This window comes from Rhinopithecus roxellana, chromosome 3 (assembly GCF_007565055.1).
Source record: "Rhinopithecus roxellana isolate Shanxi Qingling chromosome 3, ASM756505v1, whole genome shotgun sequence".
Lineage (NCBI taxonomy): Eukaryota > Metazoa > Chordata > Mammalia > Primates > Cercopithecidae > Rhinopithecus > Rhinopithecus roxellana.
In genome coordinates this window covers 17,992,775-18,012,080 of record NC_044551.1, presented here as the reverse complement: position 1 = coordinate 18,012,080, position 19,306 = coordinate 17,992,775, and the positions used below count along the sequence as shown (strand labels likewise).

Below are 19,306 nucleotides of genomic sequence, written 5' to 3'. Positions count from 1 at the left end.
GATATTGTAGTTCATCATAACGGTAAAGACTCATAATTTCACAAACACTAGGTTTTCCTGTGTCACTAAAAATAACAAATGGGCTGAGAAAGTTTCTTTTCTATAGCGCTATCAGGCTAGAAATATTAGGCCTTATCCTAGAGGTAATAGTGAACCACTGAAAGTTTCTCAACAGAGGAACTACACGTATGTCATGATTTAGAAAAATTGTTTTGACAATAATATGGAGAATTGTACTTTCTCTAGGTATAAGTAAAACAAATATTCTTTTAATATATGCTTATTTTCATTGCAGTTGTAGAACTGGATGCTTCAATATATTAAATAAGAACTTCCATTTGATTTCTACAGAAGGACAGCCTGAGATCGTAACAAAAAACAACAGAAATTTATTTTCTCACAATTCTGGACTCTAGAAGTTTAAGATGAAAGTGTCAACAGGTTTGATTTCTCCTGAAGCTTTTCTCCTTGGCTTGTAGATGGCCACCTTCTCACTATGTCCTCATGTGGTCTTTTGTCTGTCTGTAAACATCCTTTGTGTCTCCTCCTCTTCTATTGGATTAGGGCCACCGATATGACCTCATTTAGCCTTAATTCTCTCTTTGAAGGTATCCTCCAATACAGTCACATTTTGAGGTGTACTGGGAGTTAGGACTGCAACATATGAATGTGGGGAAACAAAATTCAATCCATCAACAGTTACTAATATGCACATGCAGTTCACACACTATATAGAGGCACAGTTTTCAAGTAATTTTCAATAGCGGTGATAGAGTTTGGATGATTAAACACTGACCCTTACTTTTTATATGACCATCTAAACATACCTATAAAATAGTTGTTCTATGTCAGGATAATCATTTCAGAAAGTGACATTGAAAAACCCATAAAAACTCTTAGAATATTAGTGCTAAAGTTGAGGCCTTCCCACAGAGAAGTACTTGTCCAGATGCTTACATCAGTTTTTGATAAAGCAAAACTTATCTTCAAGGTAGGTATTGTTATTCTCATTTTGTACATGAGAAAACTGAGATTCAGAATTTAAGGAACTTACTTGTGGCCATGTCAATAAAAATTGGCAGAGTGGAAATTTGCATTAGGTCATTCTCAACTCCAGAAGTTGTATGTATAACAATTTTGCTTTGCTTCATCCCTGGATAATGCTAATATAGCACTGATGATGAACCATAGTAGAGTCCAGGAAATCGATTTTTTAATTAAACATCAGAATAGCTTGTAGCTCTTTTTAACTTGGATGAGAGGATTTTCGGACTTCATGTCTAATGTCTTCTTTGCTATGTATACCATGATATGGATTTGAGTAATAATAGAATGCTTTTCTCTGGGTCTCACTTTCTTTACCTAAAAAATGAGGATAATACTAGCGGGCTTATAAGGTTTTTCTAAGATTTAAAGTTTATGTATACAAAGTATTATACACATTGCCTGACATAGCTGTCATAAAGGCTAGCATTTAGTCTTAGCTCCAATATTTGAAGATTTTGTAAATTTTACAGTATCCCCATAATTAGTAATTTTAAAAATCTCTTTTATTACCCACAATTATATGGAGAAAAACACCTAAAATGCAAATGGCTCATGTACTTGTCAAAGTTATCAAGGATCAAATATAATAAATTGTATCTCATGCTACAAAGAGTCAGAGTGGGAAGAACCCCAAGACATGCAGCAAGTCCTATCCAAAGATAATTAGGACTAGGAAAAGACCATATAAAATGAGTTAATATAAGAGAGACAAATTTCATAGTGTATAGAGAGGAAAAAAAGATTTGATTGGGACTGTGTGGAAAATTAAACTGAAAACTAGAAAAATGAATGTATCTTGCTTTAACAAAAATCTAGATTATAAATGCTGGAGTGTGCTATAAGCAAAAAAGAGCATAAGGTACTAGTTTAAATCTGGTGAGTGACCTAGCATTTGATACTAAACTATTTCATTTTCTCCATTCATCAGATATAATATCTTAATTATAGAACTGAAATGGCATTTTAAAAAAAGATAGCTGATGTAAAAGCATTGTTCTGCTTCCATGTGGTACTGAATAAATCAAATCACTCTTCTATCATAACTTTGGATTATTAATTTTTAGAAATATTAATAATGTCTCATCATAGTAAAACTACAAATATCTAAGTAAACATTCTGACAAATGTGAAACCATATGTTCACACAGGTCTTTCTCAAAGGTCTCCTAACCCAATAGTCCATGAGGCAAAATTCTGCCCCCTCAACAAAAAGGTCAAAACAGTAATAGCATTGACCTAAAAGAGAATAAATACAATTATATGTATAATATATGTTATAAACTTTCTGTCCAAAACAGAAATACATTTAAATATGGAACTTATATAAACTGTATATAGATATTTATGGCTTTTACTATAATCTTAAAATTCCTGAGTTCCAGTGAGATATTAGGGTGTTTCCTCTGCTGAGTATAAGCCATTTGTGGAAGGAAGTAATATGATGCATACAAGTCTCCGGGAAGTTTTCATTCTGAGTATGGATAGAATTTGGCTTTAGTATCTTATGAGCTTGTGAAGTTATCTGAAAATAGTAAGAACTATCAGGAAAAGTTATTTTTCATGAAAGCAGTATTAAATATGATATAAGCCTGCTTTTCACTATTTCAGAATAAAACAGGGATTGTATGGCCATAATATTAAATGCAATTCCAGTATATTTGTCAGTCTTTAAGCTGTGTATTTATTTAGATAAAAATTTCTTTTTTGATAACCACTTATGAATCCTTGAAAAGACTGAATGGAAAGTTTAGCAAATTTGCTATTTCTCACTAAGGCAATCTTTGTACTCAAAAGAATAGAAACTCAGGGAATGAGAGGCACAAATGTATTTTTTCCAGAATTTAATATTTTTTAAAAGACAGAAAATATAAAAATTACCAAAAAAAAATGTTTAAAGGTTCATTTTGGGGCTAAATACAAGGATTGAAACTCTTCTTGCAATTGATTTATGGTAAAGAGTAAAAATAATATCAAAAACACAGCAGCTATAGCTGTCCAATTTAAAGCCCATCTGCAAAAAGGGAGGACAAGGTGAGTTGACTGAGCAAATATTCACATCATGACCTCAGTAATAAATTTCAAACGGTTTCATTTCCCAAGATCTGAAAGGAGAATCATCTTGCACTCTTAGATTCTACTTCTTCAAGAATCCACTCAATGCCATTCAAAAAACCAGTTAGAGTTTCAGCCTCTGTGTCCTGGACCTATGAATACGTAACAGAGAATGTTGTTAGTAAGAAACTAAGTCCAAAATCTTATGAGTAGGAGGAACATTTTTCTAGACACTAAAAAGAGAACAGAACTTTTAAAAATCCCAATAAACTTTGGATAAGTTGCTCAAGTTTTGTTTTGTAGAGCACTTAGATAAAAATATGATAATTTCTCTTGTAACTATTACCAATATAAAACTTATTTGCCTTGAAATTCAGCTTTGGAAATGGAAAGAAATACCATTTCTATGACTTGCTTCCATATATGAGGGGAAGAAACATTCTCCAAAGGATCCACTTTGAAAACTAAAACACTTTTAGTGACCCAGCTCGTCATATGTGTGACATCATGTTACAAAAATGTGTCTTTAATACTGCCACTCCTCCTAAGGGTAAAGCTAAAATTGCCACCATTCAGAAGGGGAAACTTTATTAGTAGTTTTCAAACTTCATTCCAAAGAGTCTTTGGAGCTCCAGGGAAGAGATGGAAGGGGAACAAAGAAAATCCTCTTACTTTTTCCGCTTCCAACTTTAATTTTTTTTTATCTGTTTTACTCAGGGGTTATCACGTCAGGATTCGTTTGAAGAAAGAATGCCATAATTAAAATATATTTTAGGGCTGGGCACGGTGGCTCATGCCTGTAGTCCCAGCACTTTGGGAAGCCGAGGCGAGCGGATCACTTGAAGCCAGGAGTCCAAGACCAGCCTGGCCAACATGGTAAAACGTCATCTCTACTAAAAAACAAAAATTAACCGGGTGTGGTGGCACATGCCTGTAATCCCAGCTACTTGGGAGGCTGAGGCATGAGAATTACTTGAACCCAGGAGGCAGAGGTTGGAGTGAGCCAAAATTGCACCACTGTACTCCAGCCTGGGTGAGAGCAAGACCCTGTCTCAAAAAAATAAATAAAATATTTTTTAGAAAGCAATAAACTATAAGATGGAGCATATACCTTTGATGATCCATAAAGCATAATACATTGATGTTGTAAGAAACGTAATAGTAGCATCTAAAAAAACAACCTGGCTCTCGGCACGATGGCTCACACCTGTAATCCCAGCACTTTGGGAAGCCGAGGAAGGCAGATGGCTTGAGCCTAGGAGTTTGAGATCAGCCTGAGCAACATGGAAAAACCCCATCTCTACAAAAAATACAAAAAATTATCTGGGTTGCTGGCACACATCTGTAGTCCCAGGTACCTGGGAGGCTGAGGTGGAGGGATCACCTGAGCCCGAGAGGTTGAGGCTGCAGTGAGCTGTGATCGTGCCACTGCACTCCAGCCTGAGCGACAAAGTGAGACCCTGTCTCAAAAAAACAAACAAAAAAAAAAAAGAAAAAAAAATCCCCAATTGTTATCTCATTGTTTCTGCGAGAGAAGAGGCAAGTAAGAAACAATTGATCAGCTAACATTTATTATCATCAATCAAATAGCTTCCATAGACTAAGCTATTAAAATTGATTTTAGAATGCTATTTCATTAAAGAAGTTGAATTTAAAAAATAAAATAAAATGGAAAATAGAGTGCAAAATAAAATTTTTTTCACCAGAGTATAAATGATCTTACCAGCCATGGGTGATTTAGAAGATTCAGATGCAGCTCATGAGCCAAATAAAAACAGGGCATTCTTTTTACATCCCCTTGAGAAGTACAAGATAAAACCAACAATGGTCTTCCCGAAGACCCAAAGGCTGGATCTGTCATTGCCATAATATGAGAAAATTCATCTTGCCATTCATGTCCTAAGGAATGTAAGTCAAAACCCTTAATTTGCATTACCTTTAATAGTTTTGAAAACAATAAAATAAAAAACTAACAAAGCGAGGGAACAAAAATTTACCAGGATCCAAACGTAAACTGAGGGGAAAAAAACCACAGTACTCTTCAGATGTCTCCATAGTCTAAAAGCAAAAATGCTTGATACAGGTATTTCCTTTCACAAATTCTGTAGATGTCACTACCCTTTCATTCAAAGGGCTTACTTTCAAAATTTAGGCATATAGTTGAGTTTAGCTTTTTTTATGAATACCAACAATCTCAACCTTCTATTGGAGTGTTTGGACCACTTGCATTTTGTGGTAGGTAGAATTTTAAGATAACCTCAATGTTCCAAACCCTTGCATAATCCCTTTCCCCTTTAGTGTCTGAAGAACCTACAAATAAGATGGGGCATCACTCCCATGATTAGGCTTTAAGACACAGCTGAGTTTAAGAAAGACAGGTAATCCTCATTGAGCCTGACCTAATCAGGTGAGCCCTTAAAAGTGGCTCTTCTTGTTGAAAGATTCAATACAGGGGAGATTCTCCATTGCTGGATTGGAAGATGGAGGGAGTCACATGGGAAGGAATATAAGTGACCTCTAGAAGCTGATAGCAGCCCCCAGCTGACAGCTAGCAAGAAAACAGGAAGGTCAGTCCTACAACAATAAGAAACTGAATTCAGCTAATAACCTGAATGATCTCGGAAGCAAATTCTTTCCCAGAGCCTCCAGAAAAGGATGCAACAATATGATATACAAATTTCAGCCCAAGAGGCCCTATCCAGAGAACTCAGTACTACCATGACCAGATTTCTGACCTAGAGAACTGTGAGCTAAAAAAATAGTTGTTTTAAACCATTAAATTTGAGGTAATTTGTTAATAGCAATTGAAAATTAATAAACATTTAATGTACTTAACAACAAGGTGCATTTAAATGTATCCTATACATCTTAGATTTTGACTTGTCCATCTATTCTTTATTCCTTCTTCTCTCTTTGCCTTCCTTCTTTTGGACTGAGTTTTTTAATGGTTCCATTTTATATCCACTACTGGCTTAGTTACAACTTCATTATATAGTTTTTAGCAGTTGTTCAAGTATTTATAATACACATTTTTAGTTTATAAGTCTACCTTTAAATATGTGATTTCACATATAGAAGAAACTTACAAAATAATATACTTCAATGTTCTCTCTTCCATGATGTGTTCTATTATCACATACTTTTCTTCAAAATATCATACATGTATAATACACTATTAGTTTTTTTTAATTAAAATTAGAAAAAAAAACTTTTTTGTATATATAGCTCCTTTGTTTCCATCCCAGGAGTCTTCATCTTTTTCGGTAGATGCAGATTTCCATCTGTTATCATATTCTTCTGCCTAAAGACCTCCTTTAAGATTTCTTATAGTGAAGATCTGTTAATCAATTTTCTCAGTGCTATGTTCAAATGTGTTTCTCAAAATTCATGTGTTGGACATTTAAACCCCAATGCAACAGTATTGGGGGAAGGGGTGTCTTTGGGAGTTGTTTAGGTCATAAGGGCTTTACTCTCATGAGTAGATTAATATTACCATTAAAATTGGCTTGCAGCCCTGTCTTTCCCTCTTCTGTCATGTGAGAATGCAATGTTTGTCTCCAGCTTCCCTTTCTACCTTCTGCCAAATAAGAAATCAGCAAGAAAGGCACTTACCAGACACCAGATGCTGGTGCCTTAATCTTGGACTCCCTAGTGTCCAAAACTGTCAGAAATAAATTTCTGTTCTTTAAAAATTCATTTATTGATCTGTAATAAAATTAGACTAAGTAGTCTTGGGAGAATAGGAATTTAGGTGACGCCAGAGGGGAAAAAAATCACAGTACCATTCAGATGTCTCCATAATCTAAAAACAGAAATGCACTGATATACAGGTCTGGGATATTCTGTTATAGTGGCACAAATGAACTAAGACATGGAACTTTTGTTTGTCTGAAAACATCTTAACATTACCTTTATTTTCAAAAAATATTTTTGCTGGATGTAGGATGTTTTTTCCCCCTTGTAGTACTATAAAGATTTCTCTTTATTGGTTTCTATCCTGCAGCAATTCTGTCAGGAAATTTGTTGTCACTATCATCTTGGCCTTCTATATGTATGTTTTCATTTCCTCTGGCTGCCTTAAAGATGTTCTCTTTATCTTTGATTTTTATCAGTTTGACTACGATGTGCTTAGATGTATTTTTCTTTATATTTATGCTTGGTGCTCTCTGAGCATCTTCAATCTGTGGTTTGTTGTCTTTCCATAATTTTGAGATAATTCTGGCCATTATCTGTTCAAAAATTCCTTTTCCCCTTTTCTCTCTCCCTTCATGTTTTGGGACTCCAATTACAGATAAGTTAGATCAGGGGTCAGCCTACTACATTCTGTGGGTCAATTTTTCTAAATAAATTTTTATTGCAAAACAGTCTGTCCTTTCGTTTACGTGTTGTCTTTGCTGCTTTCGTACTGTAATAGCAGAGCTAAGTGATGGTTAAAAAACAAACAAACAAAACCTGTATGGCTCATAAGCCTACGATATTTACTATTTGTCCCTTTAAGAAAGTTTCCTAACCCCTGAGTTAGATCACTGGACAGATTCCCCCAACTCTCACTCTGTTCCTTGCTCTTACTTTTTTTTTTCTCTTTGTGTTTTAATTTGGATAATTCTGAGTGACTTATCTTCACTTTCAATGATTCTTTCTTTTGCTAATATGCCCACTGAAGGAATTGTTCATCTGTTGTCATATTTTCATATCTAGCATTCTTGTTTAACTTTTTCAAAGCAGCTTCCTTTCTCTGCTGAAAAATCTATCTGTTCACACATATTGTCCACCTTTTCCACTAGGTCTCTCGTAATCTCTCATTTTTTTGTGGGCAAGGGGCGGGGTCTCGCTCTGTCACCCAGGCTGGAGTGCAGTGGTGTGATCTCAGCTCATGCAACCTCCGCCTCCCAGGCTCAAGCGATTCTCCCGCCTCAGCCTTCCAGGTAGTTGGGACTATAGGCACATGCCACCATGCCTGGCTAATTTTCTGTATTTTCAGTAGAGGTGAAATTTCGCCATGTTGCCCAGGCTAGTCTCGAACTTCTGGGCTCAAGCGATCTGCCCGCCTTGGCCTCCCAGAGCCACTGCACCTGACCTAGATCTCTTAATCACAGTTATTTTAGTGTCTCTTTCTGAGAATACCAACATCTAGACCATCTCTGGTCCAGTTCAACTGACTGCCTTATCTCATGACAATGTGTCATTTCATTTTGATTTTGTGTGTGCCTCATAATTTTTAGATTTAATGTTAGATGTTTTATGTAGAAGAGCAGTAGAGACTAAGGTAAACAGGATTTACTCCTAAAAACAGGCATCATATTTCGGTTAGGGTATTAATGCAGTAGGCTGAATCAAACTAGTCTAGTTGAGCTGGATTTGGCTTTTATTGCTATAGCTAACTTTGTAACACACAGATTTTAAATTCTTTCAGCAGTATGCTGCTGCTATTTTGTTCTCAGTAAGAGCACTGGAGTGCCAGAGTTTCTTAGAGTTTCTACTTGTTCTCAGCTTTCAGCCTATCTTTGTAACTGTGCCATGGGGGGTTATAGGGAAGATGCAAGGAGAGCCTCTCCACACCCTTCCCCCATCCCTGCAGTAGTCTGCTATTGCTTCTTAATTTGTAGGGACATGGAGATTTCTCAGTTTTCTCATCCCAGCCTAAGGCCCTAGAGGCCCTGTGCACCAGAGCTTCAGTGGTAAGGGCTTTCTCAGTGTTCCAGTATAACTGCTGAATTCTGCCCTTTATTGGTAGAAAGGTCTCCACTGCAAATTTCCTGCCTCTCCTCCAGAGTCAGCAAACATTTAATTTGTATCAGTGCAAGATCCTCAGTACAACTGGAAATCCTGCTCCTCCCCTAAGACAGCTTTTGTTTCTGTCTCTCTTGAGATAGCAGCAGTTAACTTTTGTCTGTGGAAAACAGCTTTGGCTTCACTGAGAAAAGAATATAGAAAGCAGGAGGATAGACCTGTCTCCAAGCAACGGCCGGTCAACACATGCATGCCTATACCACTAAGGAGGGTACTCATAGGTCTTCTGCCCTACCACTAACCTTTTACATGAGCACCTAGTAGAGGCCAGTAGGAAAAAGTTGATAAGTGATTATAGTTTCTTTGTGTCTTGTAATTGTTTTAATTTATTTTTTGTCTGCTTGTTTTATAGGAGCAGATTGGAAAACTAGATAAAATAGGGGCTGTATCTGTTTTAGTTCCCAGTTGTAACTGCAACATGCCTGTAGGAACTAAAAAACTATTTGTTAAATGAACTCATCTTTTATTTTGCTTCTAAGTTTTCTTTTTACAGATACCCCTGCAATAACAGAAAGTAATTGCAACTGCGTTCATGCCTAATAGATGACAGGGAAAATAAATTCAATAGAAATTCAAACCAGTGTATTAGAGAACTATAATATATATACAGTATATTATATATTTATATTCTACCTTGTTCACAAAGGATTTGGGAAAGATATTGTAATACTAGCTCATGGTCCAATGATATTTTGATTTCACACAAAAATAGCATTCTGAATGACAATTATTCAGAATATATGGACAGTGTTCTCAACTAATCTACTTAACACCCTGCCATCACATCTCTCTACTATTTGGATAAAACAAAGGTAAAATTTTTCATAGTTATTTGGATAGATTATTTGAATAAAGCCAGAAGCAGACAAAATGTCAGTATCAAAAAAAAAATGTAGAAGCATACAACAAAAAAATATTGTATAGCTGTAGTACCAAACTTTGGAATGCATCAGAATTCCCTGGGTGCTTGGAAAAAACAAATGCCCAAATCTGATTCACACAACCCAAATCTAGAATAAAATTCACCAGGGTAGGAATCAGCTTGTTAACATGTTTAACAAGCTTCTCAGGTGATCCTAATACACACCCCTATTAATAGTAAGGGTCGGAAAATCACACTGATAAAATAAGCCATCATATTCTTAAGAAGCCACCGTAAAGACTAAAAAGGTAATTTCTATTTGCTTTGAAAAGAACAATATGCTTAAAAATATATATATGAGTGCTTACTTTTATGAGCTTCAGCATTTGCAACATAGATGAACCCATCTACAACTTCACACACTTTTTGAATTTGTGGAATCACACTGTACCGGCTTCCTTGTTGATCATCGCCTTCATTCTGTCGACTGAATATCTTGTTAACTGCACTTGTATGCTCTTCCCTTGCTCTATCTCTTTCCTTTCTAGAAAAAAAAAAAATTGTAAAGACAGAATATAAAAAGACACTAAACAGGCTTCACTTACCTGAAATGTTTTAGTTCTCATGTTTCAGTTAAGCCACTAAGTATGTAGCCTTACCTGGTAGTTGAATATAAGATTAGAATGTTGAATTTATGTTGGTTGTTCAACTGAAAATTGACTCCTGATCCAATACCTAAGAAAGAAAATCACAGTTACCAAAGCAAGTCGTTAACTAAAATAGCAAAAGATCACACTGAAAATTACCCAGTGAAAGCAAAAAGAGCAAAGAAAAAAATTATATAACAACTTATGCATTGATATGAAATAAAATAAAACGTATACATTGAAGAAAAGATACTGTATGTAACTTTCATCCACATGGCAATAAAAATACAGAGAAAGAAAAAAACTGCTAGGCTTATAACAGTCCTTATATCATCATCACTATCGTCAACAACTTTATCATCTTATCAGTAGCAGCTGCATCATCCCAGCTACTGCTATTTATCCTCAAGACTAAGACTCATTTTCATATTTTTATGTTTCTCATTAGTCTAATAATCCATGTATACATTCAACTAAGTGTCTTTCTCCCCCTCTGAAAAGCTGTTTTTAAATTGATGGGGAGCCAGGCACAGTGGCTCACATCTGTAATCCCAACAATTTGGGAGGCTGAGGTGTAAGAATCACTTGAGGCGAGGAGTTCAAGACCAACTTAGACAACATAGTGAGAACCTCATCTCTACAAAAAATACAAAACAATTAGCCAGGCATGGTGGCCCATGCCTGTTTCCCAGGTACTTAGGAGGCTGAGGTAGGAGGATCACTTGAGCCAGGGAGTTCAAGGCTGCAGTGAGCCATGATTATGCCACTGTACTCCAGCCTGGGCAACAGAGACCTTGTCTCAAATAATATAAATTAATGAGGAGCTGCCAACAGCACATTAGTAAATTGAGAAAATACTGAAGATACTGAAATTTAGAATTCGACAGAGTTGGATTATAATTCTGAATTTCTCACTTATAGCCATGTATTTGTATCCCTCAGTTTGATACCAAAAAGAAGTTGAACTAATATATTCTTCTCAGGTTTACTGGGAAGATTAAATGAGATCATATATGTAAAACTCCTAGTAGGTTAACTAGTAAATCACAAGTGCTAAATATTAGCTTCTTACTGCTTTATATCTGAGTCATTAGTCAGTGTTATTTGTCCTTTCTTAACCTCTTCCCTCCTTGGGCTGTGCTAACACGCAGTGGCTGGTTCCCCTTTTGCCTCCTCGAAAGACCTTTCTGGGCTTCCATGGCTCTACTTCATCCTGTTATATAAATGTTCTTTTAGATCTGTTCAGTTATCTGCATCCCCACAACCACATTTTAGTTCACACTGTCATCATCACTCACCCGGGCCTCTGCAATCACTTCTAACCCGTCTCCTAGATCTTCTTGCCTCCTATTGTCCTTTCCTCTGACATCAGTTGGAAGAATTTTTTAATAATGGTATGTAATTAACTGTCTTCTCTACAAAGCCGTTGCTCTTCAGATGAAGAAATAAAACCTTAATATCTGGCCCCTACTAACCTCATTAGAGACAACTCCAGCCTTTCATATCTTAATTCCTGCATTATAACTAATTTATTTGTTTAAATAAGCCATGCCATACCATCTCATGTCATCATTCTAGGCAACACACGTACAGGGCTCTTAAATACTAGGACTGCAACCATCCCAGCCCACGTGATCCTAGTCCTCCAGCCACCAGGTCTGGTGCATGTTTCACAGAGACCACAGAATCAAAATCTACCATGTTTCTGATCTTTGTTTTCACCAGCTGCACTCCCAGAGATTATCCTCTCAACATGTCTAACTTCAGTCCAATATAGTCGCCATACTGTTCTGCCCTTCTTTGCCAATCATGTAACGCCATATTCTCTCATCTTGCTGAGTGTGAGTCATAGGCTGAAATTTTAAAACAATCACTTCAGCTGCTCTACGGAAAACGGAAGTGCCATTTTATTACTTCTCCATTTTATAACCATCAAACTTCCCCATTTCCTCAACCTCTTCTTGAGGTGTTCCTTAGACCTAATAGCTGTACTTGAAATTGGCCTACCCCTAGGTGAGGCTTCTCCTGCAGTGAACTCTCAAGTAGCAAAGATGCTTATTTTCTCACAACTGAAGGTAAAGAGGTGGGATCCATGTTACTCACCAACCCTCTGAAAAAAAATCCTTCTACTTGAGAAACACATCATTCAGCTGTAGCACTCTTCCCTTCTTTGTCATTATTATTTATGAATCTCCATTTAATAATCACTTCCCCCAAACATAAACTGAACATTTCAGCACCTGTCTCCAATCTTCCTCTCCATCCTCAATAACTTCCACGTCCATGTGGACTCCATATGACTCCCAAATCTCGATTTCTAGCCCAGAACTTGCTCTTCAGAGCTGGATGCATATGGTAATCCATAAAGTCATTCACTCATTCACCAAATTTACAGAGAGTGCCTGCTATGTGCCTGGCACCATAGATACAGCTAAAAATAAAGTGGACAAGATTCTTACCTTCATGGAGCTTCCATTCTAGCAGATTTGCTTATAGTAGGTATCTCCACTTGGCTCTTCCATAGTTATCAAAGTCAACATATTCCAAAGAATAGCTGCCATTCTCCCTATACAGATCTTACTGTTACCTGCTCCCTTCCAAATTTTTCTTACTTCTCCAGTGACTTCTTACCCTAGTGAATCCTCTATCATCCAACACAACACTCAAGTCAGAAACCTGGAGCCATCCTTATTACTGCTAATACATTCATTCTGTCAAATTTATATCCTTACTATTCATTCTCTTCTCTCATCTTCACTAACAGTGACTTAGAGTTCAGATCCTCTTCATATTTTAATCATAATATGACAGTGGCTTCTTAACGGGTCTCCATATCTTTAGCCCCTTCTAATCAATTCTTCACTCAAGAGCCTGAGTAATCTTTCTAAGATGCAATCTTGATCATCTCAATCCTCTACTTAAAATCCTCCAACAGCTCCCAAATGCTTAAGCATGGTACATATGTGTTTTTTCACATAGCTCCACTCTTTCTAGATACACAGTGATACTTCAAATGTGTCCTCCACATCCAGAGCTTTGTGCTTTTAGAAATGTAGTTCTCCGCCGGGCATGGTGGCTCACGCCTGTAATCCCAGCACTTTGGGAGGCCGAGATGGGTGGATCAAGAGGTCAGGTGATCGAGACCATCCCGGCTAACACGGTGAAACCCCGTCTGTACTAAAAATACAAAAACATTAGCAGGGCGTAGTGGCGGGTGCCTGTAGTTCCAGCTACTTGGGAGGCTGAGGCAGGAGAACGGCGTAAACCCGGCAGGCAGAGCTTGCAGTGAGCCGATATCGTGCCACTGCACTCCAGCCTGGGCGACTGAGCTATACTCTGTCTTAAAAAAAAAAAAAAAAAAAAAAAAAAAAAAAAAAAAAAAAAATGTAGTTCTCGCTGCCTGGAACACCTTTACTGTCTTTTTGTGATGGCCTACAACTACTCACCCTAGTGACTCATATGAAACCTCATCTTCAATATGGAGCCTTCTTTCACCCTTACCTTTCTACCCAGGAACTAATTACATCATATTCTAATTATCTGTACACTTGTCTATGTCCTCACCTATACCTACACCTGTCTTTAAGGCAGACAGAGACATTGTTCTAAATCTCCGCATCCCTATCATCTCACTAATAGGGGCTGGTTCTCAATAAATAAGTAAAGCAAAGGCTAAATTTTATTATCACTTATACTTACTATTTATCCTGCCTTGCCAAATACTTATACATTGTTGTTGTTTTTTTTTAATAGAAAGGGGGGAAGGTGATGATTTAACTCTTTTGAATTCCAATACATATCAAAATACTCTCCATACAGATGCTCAATATTTTCTGCTTTTTCAAATATGATAAATATGATATCCCATTGTACAAATGCAACATCTTGACAACAAATAACTTATTTTCACATAATCTTAAAATCTGGATTGTACAAATTTGAGGAATTAAGAGGAAGCTTTCTTATAGTAAGTAAATTAACTCTGTCAGTCCAGTGGAACCTGGTGGGGCTCCCAACAAGCAAAGTACTGTATTTCATTATAGCAAATAATTAATTTAAAAGGAATTTCTTTCTTTTTAACAAGAATGTCAAGCTCAAAGTGTTTGAATTAACTGTAGATTAACATGAAAATTACCATCAATCTGTCTCTGAGGCAAACCAGCTGTTGGGCAAAGTTCCTCTGAAGACATCAAGCTCAACACCAAAGAGGTATTCAATTCTTCCAAACCTGGTCCAAACATAGCAAATCGTGGTTCATTCTGAATGATCAGGGAGTGTAAAAAAGAAGTGACAGCTCCATACATAGGACGGCTGGATTTTGAAGCTCTTCTTGTATATGGACAGCACATTCTATAGCTGTATAAAATTGTCACAGTTAGAACATTAACATAGAAAACAGCCAGTTATTCATTCAAAAATATATAAGGTATTGAGTACTTGCTAGACACAAGGGATACAATGATTATACAGTCCCAATCCTCCAGGAGGACAATGGTAGACAGACACCTTTATAATACATATGTGGAGCACTCTGACACGGAAAAGCACAAGGTGCCATGGGGGTGGGAGTGGCCCAGAAGCTAAGAAACTCTTCCCCCATGAAGTGGTTACTTACTTTCTAATCTTTAATTTAGATTCTCTCATGGAACATTTGAATGGTGAAATTTTACTACATAAAGATTCTCAACCCGAGGAGGTTTACCCCGTCCCCTGGAACATTTGGCAATGTCTGAACAACATGTGTATTGTCAGCTGGGGAAGGGAGAAGGACTGAGCAGAAGCCAAGGATGCTGCTAAACATTAATCCTATAATGCATAGGGCAGGCCCCAGAACAAAGAATTATTTGACTCAAAATGTCAATAGTGCCAAGATTGAGAAACTCAGCACTAAAGATAAGCTACACACAGATAGCTAGCATAATATCCCTAGAGGTAAAAAACAAACAAACAAAAAAACTGCTAACACTACCAATATAACCAAATTTCAAATGTCTTAGGTACTTCTATTAATAGCCTCAAATATAATAGTTTAGTAAGAGTTAAATGAGGGAGGCTCAAATGATCCTTGCAGCAAACTTAGCAAACTAAGAATCATGTAAAAAAATTCCATTTCTTGAAATAGCTATAAATCTCTAAAGTACCAATTATGTATTTTATCAAAAATTAAAAGTTACCCAAATCAAAATAAAACCTAAAGTCCTTCAAATAAGTCAAGCTGGTTAACAAAATCAGTAACCTAACAAAATAATTTTATTAGAAACCTTGTAACTCATGAAGGGGAAAAAACAAACAAAAAACAGTTTTGAAGCTGGATAGACCTGACCAAGCCTCACCACTTTTAGTTATATGAGCCACAGTCTGAATTTCAGTTTCTTCATCTGTATTATTTGAGCAACCGAAATAACTCAGGGTTGTAAAAATTAGAAGTAACTTATATGACCATAAATGGTAGTTACTATTATTACTATTCTCTGGGCAAAATCTAATTCCACAGCCTCACATACACTTGATGCAATGGTTAGCTACGTGGCATTGTACAGGTATTGCCTAGCAAGTGAGATACAGTGGCACTTGCTGAGATTATGTATAACAGATGACACATCTTTGAATCAAATAGTTTCACAACACTTGACATAATGGCATCTGTATTAGAATAGGGAAACGCTCTGAATAACTTAAAATTTGAAAAAAAAAATCCTATATTTTGCTACTGAGTCAAGCACAACAATTTTTAAAGAATAAATATTTTTAAAATTTTAAAATAATGCATTAAGTTTGAGTTTCTCAGTAAAACAGGCTATATCCAGATCCAATGACATTATACATCTTTGAGGTAGCATAATGGGGTTCCAGTCTGAATAGTCCCTTACAAACTATATGACTTTAGGCAAATCATGTAACCTCCATGAACCTTAATTCCACATCTGTGATACAAAGATAACACCTTCTTGTTGCATGAGGATTAAATGAGTAAAATATACATAAAGCATCCCTTGTAGAATCCAGTACACTGCAGTTGCTCAGTAACATTAATTATTTCACCTACATGATATTAAAAAATGTCAGTAATTTTGGGTGTTAATGTAATCTTATTTCTCACAGCCTTTAGAATGGTTTTCTTCTTCCCTACTAAACAACAGGGATCTCTGATCATCCTTTTTCTGGATATGGAAAAGTATTTACTTATTTAACAAAATGACAATTGTTCTAAAGATCATGAGAATTTTAAGAAGTCTTTTACTACTTGCCATCTATACTACTTATAATTATTCAAATACTGGTTAGGCACCACAGGGAAATAATAAAATATTAAAGCTGAAAGGGTACTATGAAGGAAGTCATTTAACTCCCAGTTTTGACAAGAGAACAATTAGACCGCAAATCCACATAACAAATCAGTAGCAGGGTAAGGACTAAATTGGATATTGACTAGTAATACAGTAAAATTTAATATCTTCTTTTTAATTCATAAAACTGGATACTTACACTGCCATGTAGTCAAAAAATGCACCATCAGTGACCTCAGATATAGGCTTTTTTAAGATTTCTAGATCTGGAAGAGACTTCCAGTCAACAGAAGACCAAGAAGGAAGATCCCTTAACAAAAAGTATCTCCACAGAATTGGATCTCTTACAGTTTCATTCCAATAATGATTTGTACTTCCCAACTGACACAGATCATGAGGTGAAAGAAAGGACAAAATATATAGCTGTACATCAATCTGAAACAGAAGAAAGCAGCAGGCAGAAAAAAGGAATGAAGAAAATAGTTTTTGGGTGATAAATCACACAATCAACAAATAAATAACAAAAGGTCAACTGACTAGTGAGTATTTTTAATAACTAAATCTACCATTAATAATTAAATCTATTATTTTCCTGCCATCAGCAAAGGATCATAACTGAACATTTTAGTTTTGTATTTGTTAAACTAATTTCTGAAACACTGAAACATTCCTGAAAAACCAACCGTCTTGCTATCTTTCCAGTAAAATTACCAGTTCCTTTAGTTTTTCCTCAGAGATGTTTGGATATAGCAGTTCGTTACATAAATTAGTTAAGGAAATAATTTGTTCTTCAAAATAAAACCTGTATCAACCTTTATCTGATTTTATCATCAGACCAAATCAAAAAGTGTACTTTTTTTTTTTTTTTTTTTTGAGACGGAGTCTCGTTCTGTCGCCCAGGCTGGAGTGCAGTGGCGCGATCTCGGCTCACTGCAAGCTCCGCCTCCCGGGTTCACGCCATTCTCCTGCCTCAGCCTCCCGAGTAGCTGGGGCTACAGGTGCCTGCCATCAAGCCCGGCTAATTTTATATATTTTTAGTAGAGACGGGGTTTCACCGTGTTAGCCAGGATGGTCTTGATCTCCTGACCTCGTGATCCGCCCACCTCGGTCTCCCAAAGTGCTGGGATTACAGGCGTGAGCCACCGCGCCCGGCCGTAAATTTGTCATTTTAGTTCCTGCACAGAATCTATTAAAATGTTATGAAAAACCTCTGAGAGGAGAAACTTGGAAGCATTCTAAACCTGCAGTTTTCATGTTGATATGCACGTCGGAGGGAGGTGTCAATAGTCCAAATGAGACAAAAAATTGTAATAATTTTCAATAATTTTTGTTCTCTTCATTTACCTATCTACCCTAAAGTTTAACAATAAATTATGTGTATCATTTTCGTGGCCTTGATGTAACTTGAGGTACTTGTAACTTAAGTCATTTATTTTCAACTGAGGGGCAGCTTTGTTTCTTCAAATATACAGTAACAGCCACAGGCACAATGTCCTCTTGAGAGGGTGAAAACCTTGGCCCTCCAGGTGTTTTGGTACTATGATCCGGAATTAAAGATGCTGGGAACACGGAGGCTGGAATGCTTTCCCAAGCTAATCAGCAAGTTGGGAACGGTCTCATTTCGTAACCGGACATTCAGGGTGTCCTAGTCACATGTGCCTGTTTTGGGGGGTGGAAAACCTGAGAGCGATCGGGAGGGTCGCCAGGGGCCCGGTGAAGTTGCTTCCCTGAGATGTTCAGGCCCCCTGCGGAGCACCAGGGTCAACGCCAAGACGCTTCTGGTCAACTGTAGCTTCTCGGTGACTACACTGCCAGGAATGGCTGCATGGACGGAGCCAGACCCACGCCCGGGCGCGGGAGTTCCCCAGGCCCCGCAGGGCTCCAGGGGAGGTCACTCCGGCCCGGGCCGGCCCCACTGTCCTCCGCGGCCTGCGGCCGACGCTCACCGGCAGCCGCGTCAGGGTGCTGGCCGCCTCATCCACCTCCTCCCGCGAGGCCGTACGCGCCACCCTCTCCTTGCTCACTGACTGCCAGAAGGTCTTCCAGCCGCTGAGGATGGCCGCCTCCAGGCGGCCCCAGTCGCTGAAGGGCGGCGGCGGCGAGCTAGTTCCGCTGCGCGGCTCGCTTCCCGCCATGGCTTGCCCGCAGCGCGGGTGACGCGTCGCAGAGCCACGCCAGCGCGTCAGCCTCCTGCGCAGCTCCGCGCCAGCCGCGGTCGCCCTCGGGCGTTCAGCCTCCCGCCTCTCCCGCGAGTCCGCCTCCAGGGCAGGGTTAGGCCCAGGGGCAAGGGAGGTTATTGGGAGGCAGTCCAATGTGCGTAGTTGTGAGTCGAGTACGAAGCTCCTGTCAACAGTTACTTCCTCAGTAACTTGTGGCCTCAACCTCAGCCACGCCAACCGCAGAGACCCTGTACAACCTCCAACCCGCTGACTTCCTGACTTCATTCAAGATGTTCTCTCCGGGATCATTTCCACTAGGCCTGGTCCTAGGCGACTCCGCTTGTTCTATAGCCCTCTGCCACTATCTTGGATTTAATAACCACTTGCTTCCTTTTCAGCACTGCCATACTACGTGTGGGGTGTTTTGTGTGTGTGTGTGTGGTTTCCTCAGTCACCAAGTTA

At 38.0% G+C, this 19,306-nt stretch overlaps 1 protein-coding gene across 4 annotated transcripts; it reads right to left on the bottom strand.

Annotated features, from left to right (window-relative positions):
- Window positions 1-330: 330 nt before the first annotated feature.
- On the bottom strand, window positions 331-19,020 carry FBXO4 (F-box protein 4). Of its 4 annotated transcripts, none has more exons than XM_030927861.1 (7): window positions 18,632-19,020; window positions 16,885-17,120; window positions 14,534-14,754; window positions 10,411-10,486; window positions 10,120-10,295; window positions 4,823-4,998; window positions 333-654 (listed from the first exon to the last, which is right to left on the bottom strand). In XM_030927861.1, the coding sequence occupies exons 1-7, from the start codon at window positions 18,818-18,820 to the stop codon at window positions 649-651; spliced, it is 1,080 nt and encodes a 359-aa protein (XP_030783721.1). In that variant the 5' UTR covers window positions 18,821-19,020; the 3' UTR covers window positions 333-648. The 4 variants fall into 4 exon arrangements, with proteins under 4 accessions (XP_030783722.1, XP_030783721.1, XP_010359493.1 ...); XM_010361191.2 differs by lacking the exon at window positions 333-654 and adding an exon at window positions 2,874-3,251; XM_010361192.2 differs by lacking the exon at window positions 333-654 and adding an exon at window positions 2,874-3,251 and having other exon boundaries at window positions 18,710-19,020.
- Between the last annotated feature and the right edge of the window lie 286 nt (window positions 19,021-19,306).

Coding starts and splice junctions, on each gene's coding strand:
- FBXO4 (XM_010361191.2), bottom strand. CDS start 18,820: ATGGCGGGAAGCGAGCCGCGCAGCGGAACTAGCTCGCCGCCGCCGCCC. Junction 17,121..18,631: donor GCACCCTGACGCGGCTGCCG/GTGAGCGTCGGC, acceptor CTTCTGTTTCAG/ATTGATGTACAGCTATATAT. Junction 4,999..10,119: donor AAATGCTGAAGCTCATAAAA/GTAAGCACTCAT, acceptor TACATTCCTTAG/GACATGAATGGCAAGATGAA.